General features: G+C 43.5%; 1 protein-coding gene across 1 annotated transcript; it reads left to right on the top strand.

Moving 5' to 3' along the window:
• The first annotated feature begins 246 nt into the window (after nucleotides 1-246).
• GJA8 (gap junction protein, alpha 8, 50kDa) lies at nucleotides 247-4,245 on the top strand. The gene is made up of 2 exons (XM_010086608.1): nucleotides 247-281; nucleotides 2,816-4,245. Exon 2 carries the CDS (start codon nucleotides 2,826-2,828, stop codon nucleotides 4,023-4,025), a length of 1,200 nt encoding a protein of 399 aa, XP_010084910.1. The 5' UTR covers nucleotides 247-281; nucleotides 2,816-2,825; the 3' UTR covers nucleotides 4,026-4,245.
• Nucleotides 4,246-5,851: the final 1,606 nt, after the last annotated feature.

Genomic DNA, 5,851 nt, shown 5'->3' with positions numbered 1-5,851 from the left:
ATTCTCCCCTCTGTGTCTCTGCCTCTCTTTCTCTATTTTTTTCTCCCTATTGTTCCTCACGTCACTAACTGTCACTCACTTCATAAAGCCGTCTGGCTCAGAGCTTAAATATTGCAGGGCAACTAAAACCCACCATCAGAGCCAATTCAGTCATATCTGCTCAGTCGTGCGACAAGATTGGGACTTTTAGCGTAGGGAAGAAGAGAGACAAAAGTCCACTCTTCCCTGCGGAGTGCCAAGAGAGGAGGGGGACACATTTCTTCGGTGGAGCCTTTCCTGTGGCAAGTTGCTTGCTCAACATCCTTAACTTATACAGACTTTTTTGTTGCTGGTAGTATGCTCAGGTTGCAATGTCTGAAAGTGCAGGGTGGGGGTTTGTAACAAGCCCATGTGAGTTAAGAACCTGAGTCTGTTGACTCTGAGTGGGCTTAGGTGGTCTCCTGCTCTTTTTCTCATGACAGGCAATTTAAGGGAAAAAGTGACTGCCTAAATTCATTGCTTGCACCTTTTTTTGAGACTTGAGGGGCTGACTGCTTACAGGTGGAATCCTAGACATTTGAACTGGTCATGCCACTCATCTTCAGTCCATTCAATATTGCCACTCAATATTGTTCCTTGCAGCTGAAGTGACTGAGCAAGATCAAACCACTTCACTTGCAGAAAAGAGAGATGATAGTCATGGCACATTTTTGAAAAACGTGACTAGTTCTTAAGTGACCTCAAGAAGAGCTTAGCCAACCGTAACAAGCCACGAGCAAGACATTTGATGGAGTTAGACAGGAAGTATTTTTCCTTCTCTTGTGCAGTGACTTTTCTGTATGATAAGGTTTATCACATCTAGAATGTTGCTCTTGCATGCTGCAGTGGAAACATTCAAATGGTAGCTGCGGACATCAGTGTGACTCACAAAGAAAGAAAGGGATGGAGTTAACTGTGGTGCCTGCAGGACAGTGAAGTTTATGTTGTGTGTAGTCATGTTTTTTACAGAGTTGCACACGATTGGTAACTGTCGGGTGTACTTTGCTCTGGGAATTTGCAGAAAGAGAAAGTTTAAATCAGTTTAGATAATGTATGTAAACAGCATCATCTTCTCCTAGACTTGTTAATGTAAGTGCTGACATTAACACACTCTTTTACACAACTTTAATGACTGAGAAAGTAGCAATTTTCTTCGGTGATTAAATTATATGTTTGCTGCTTATGCATGCAAGGTGTTTGTGCAAGCTAAAGGACTGTGTTCTGTTCTTTGCTATCTAACACGGGTGTCTGGGGTTAAAATTTTACAAGGCAAGGAAAATTAGTCCATCTTGTTTTAGAAAAATAACAGGAGAAGGATGTTCTGTTGAAAACCTGTGGAATTCCCCCAGAGTCATAGAACTCTCAATATTTTGTGTGTTTGTCTATGTGTGAAGACATACATACAGTAGTTGAAACAGACTGGTATGCACTGGTGTGTCATTACATATGGCATTACAAATAATATCCCAGTGGTATCTGAAGGAGGAAGGAAGTTTAGATACTCAGATTTCCATGCTGTTAACTGTACCTTCTTTTACCCAGCACTTGTGTATGTGACTCTGCATTTATAAAAGTATAGGTGGGGGTAGTATCTAAGAGATGAATTTCTAGATACCTGTGAACAGCTGTTTTACAAATAACATTCACTGTTTCACTTGTCATGGTCCACAACTTGATCTTTCAGGATCACTGTAATAGTCTGCATTCCTCAGAGACTTCAGACTGCTGTGATGTGTTAAATCAGCCCATCCCAAACGAGCTGCCTCTTTATTTCCCTCATTAATAGCTTCTCCCTTGCCTAAAATTATATATTGGGAAGTTCAGGATATGCAGGATGAAGTCTTGGCCTAAGAATAATTTCTTATAATGCAAAAATAATGGCTTATGTAATGTTTGACTTGCATTACTTGAAAATGGACTACTTTCTCAACTTTCCAGTAGGATACCTACAGCTCGCTTCAAACTCTGTGTTAGCCTGAGATAGCAGAACTGACATTTTAGAGAGAGAAATAGTATTTTAGGTCCCATTTATAAACCTTTTGTGTTTTTCTCCAGGTTGGTTCCAATGTCAGTGTGGCAACTGACTTCAGAAGAGGATACAAAGAATAGACCCAATAACACAAAATATTTATATTGTATATAATGTGTATCATATAGCAAAACTATTATATATGGTAGTTATTAAGCTTATACAGTATTACTAACTTAGTAATGGTGCTGTAATTGCTATTCTTACCTAACAGAGTGATTTCTAATGTAGAATTATTATACCTGGAGAGAATTCAGGTTTGTGTAGGTGCAAGATGGGCACCAATTCAAGATCTGTTGGACTTGTGTGTGGTTCTGGTGCAGAAGAGCTTGGGTGCTCAAAAGCTTCACTCTCTTTTCTAACTCCTGCAGCTGCATGCTGATAAATCTGTTCTGCTCTACTGCTGGCGAGTGTTTGTACCTGTACAAAATCTAAGCAGGGCTCACGCAACTGAGCCTACGAGGTACCATAGAAGACTCTTACCTGGAAAAGGAGTTAAATATACTCCCTGACTGAAAAGTAATTGCCCATTTAGAGCCAGGGAAGAAAGAATTTAGCAAGCAGTTTGCTCTGGCTTCCCAGCCCTTCTCCTGCTAATAAATCATTGTGATCAGCCAAATAAGCAAGCAAGCAACCTTCTTTCTGTTCTCAAAGAGTATTAGGGAAATACTTACTGTTTGAAAGCAATGAAAGTCATCAGTGGGAAAACCTGAAATCTTTTAAATTTAGCATAATTGTGGTCATTCTCTTTCTTTTTTCTTTCCTTAGACAGTAAGAAATGGGTGACTGGAGTTTCTTGGGGAACATTTTAGAGCAGGTGAATGAGCAATCCACTGTCATCGGGAGAGTTTGGCTCACAGTGCTCTTCATTTTCCGCATCCTGATCCTGGGAACAGCTGCTGAGCTAGTGTGGGGAGATGAACAGTCAGACTTTGTGTGCAACACCCAGCAACCTGGTTGTGAGAACGTCTGCTATGATGAGGCCTTCCCCATCTCCCACATCCGGCTCTGGGTCCTGCAGATCATTTTTGTATCCACGCCTTCACTAGTGTACTTTGGGCATGCAGTGCACCATGTCCGCATGGAGGAGAAGAGGAAAGAGAGGGAGGAAGCTGAGAAGCGTCAGCAAGCTGAGGTGGATGAAGAGAAGCTGCCCCTGGCTCCAAATCAAAACAAAGGCAACAACCCTGACGGGACCAAGAAGTTTCGCCTGGAGGGTACCCTCCTGAGAACCTACATCCTCCACATCATTTTCAAAACCCTCTTTGAGGTGGGATTCATAGTAGGTCAGTACTTCCTGTATGGCTTCCGAATTCTCCCCCTTTACCGCTGTGGGCGGTGGCCCTGTCCCAATCTTGTGGACTGTTTTGTCTCCAGGCCCACAGAGAAGACCATCTTTATTATGTTCATGCTGGTGGTGGCTGCTGTGTCCCTCTTCCTCAACCTGTTGGAGATCAGTCACTTGATCCTGAAAAGGATCCGGAGGGCTTTGAGAAGACCAGAAGAGGAACGGCTGGGGGAGATCCCAGAGAAACCCCTCCCTGCCATCACAGTCCCCTCCATCCCGAAGACCAAAGGCTACAAGCTGCTGGAAGAAGAGAAGCTGGTGACACCCTATTTCCCTCTCACGGAAGTAGGGGTTGAGCCCAGTCCGCTTCCATCAGCCTTCAATGAGTTTGAGGAGAAGATTGGGATGGGACCATTGGAAGATCTCTCCAGGGCATTTGATGAGAGGTTACCATCATATGCACAAGCGAAGGAACCGGAAGAGGAGAAGGTAAGAGCAGAGGAGCAGGAACAAGAAGAGGAGCAACTAGGACCTCAGGTGGAGCCAGGGGTGAAGAAAGCAGAGGAGGAGGTGGTAAGCGATGAAGTGGAAGGGTCTCCAGCACCTGTCGAACTCACCGCTGATATGAGACCCCTCAGCAGGCTAAGTAAAGCCAGCAGCCGGGCCAGGTCAGACGATTTGACTGTATGAATGTGCAGGATATGGGGAGCACATGAAAAGGAAAAGGTTGAAGAGAAAAGGAGAGATAGAGAAAGAATCAAAAGATATTTTTAAGCAAAGTGATAAAATGGCCATTTGAATATGATTTCCTCTTGAGATTCTCAACTGGAAAGGTATTATCATGGTAACTGTGCCTTATTTGCCCTGTATGTCCATTTGAAAAGGAGCATTTTCCCTATTTCCACATGCCAGCTCACTCCTTATAGTACTATCTACACTGCAGACATAACTGATGTCTTTTAAAACCTAACATGGCAGTGAAACCCAAATGTCACCACTGTGAATGTACTTACTGGCAGCTTTGTGTTCCACATTTCTCTAGGAACGTGGGGAGGATCTGCCTCTTCAGCCAGCAAGGGGGAAGACTGATCAACAACTGTAACTAGTATCTCTTTTTCCGTTTCCACCTATGGTATGCTGAGCAGATCTCCCCTTTGCTGTTGGCATGGAATCACAGTTATTTAATTCACAAAGTGAATTCTGTGCTTAGCGTCGACACACTAAAATAGTAAGAACTATTTCCCCTCTCTATTCAGAAAATAAAGGCCAAAATGTCTCCAATTTCTCTGTGAATGCAAATCTGAGTTAGGTATTTTCCCTTTGTCAAAAGTATTTCTACTCTTCAAGTGACATTGACAGTGGGCAAGGTTAACAGTAGCGCTCTACTAGGATTCAGCAGACGCCCACAGATGGATTATTTGCTCCCAAGAGGGTCATACAGCCCCAAGCCTACTTCAGAGCACAGGAAAGAATAAATTCAAGTGATATGTTTTACTTGTAGTCTTGTGACTTAAAGATCTGAAACTCAATTTAGCAAAGCAAGCATGGGAAGGCTTCTGTGAAAGAAGGAAACAGTTACAGCCCGAGAGTATGAAACCAAATATAAGCCTTCATGGCCTGATCTTGACATATGCTCAGCTCCTGGAGCTCTCAGACTTACAGGCACTCAGCAAATCTCAGGTACAGAGTCCTGAAGGCACCTGTGAACCTAAACCAGGGGTCTGAGTAACTATGTGACTATTTAAACCTCTAAATACAAAACTGGTTGTTCGAGTTCAAAAAGTCTGATATGATAATAGTCTTTTGACATCCTTTGTTTTCAGTTTGAGAGACAGAAGCCATCCAGTGGTCTACTTCTCTATTAAATGCCAAAGTCTCAAGTAAAACAAGGCCTTCCAAAAGATGATTTAGACCTTTTGTGCCAACAAGTCTGTACAGACCTCTCAGAGCCTCAGCAAAATCTTTTTTTGTTACAAAAGACAGAAAAGTATGTGCTTGCAAATGTAAATGTCTGTGTATTTCTAATTTTAGGACTACAGCAGCACCTTTTGCCTGGGACAGTGCAGCAAAGTGTTCAAAAGGTTCAGGTTAACAGCTATGTCCCCCCAAAACTAAGCCTCATGCCACAAAAGTGCAGGTATGCACTCTTTATCTGCTCTGCTCTGCAAACCTCAGACCCTGCTAGCTCAGCAAATTCCTTCTGCTGGGCTGAAGCCCATCCTATTGTTCCCAGGGCAGGCTCTAATCCAGGTCAGGAAAAAAAAGGTCTTTGGCATAATGCATAAAACTCATCCCACCATTAGCTAGAAAAGACCACCTGCGGTCTCCCATTGTAGCAGGGCTGACTCTGAGCCCATTGAAGTCAAACGGGTGTCTGAGAGAGCTCTGGGCAGGCTTGGGCTCACACCTCCAGTCCTGCTGCCCCACTGTGCAGCCCAGGCAGTCACCAGTACAGGCAGCTCTGTCACTTGCTGATCTGACCTGTTTGGTGGAGTTCCCCCGCCTTGTTATGCAGC

The sequence above is a fragment of the Pterocles gutturalis genome, unplaced genomic scaffold (assembly GCF_000699245.1).
Source record: "Pterocles gutturalis isolate BGI_N339 unplaced genomic scaffold, ASM69924v1 scaffold12361, whole genome shotgun sequence".
NCBI lineage: Eukaryota > Metazoa > Chordata > Aves > Pterocliformes > Pteroclidae > Pterocles > Pterocles gutturalis.
This window is presented reverse-complemented; position numbering and strand designations above follow the sequence as displayed.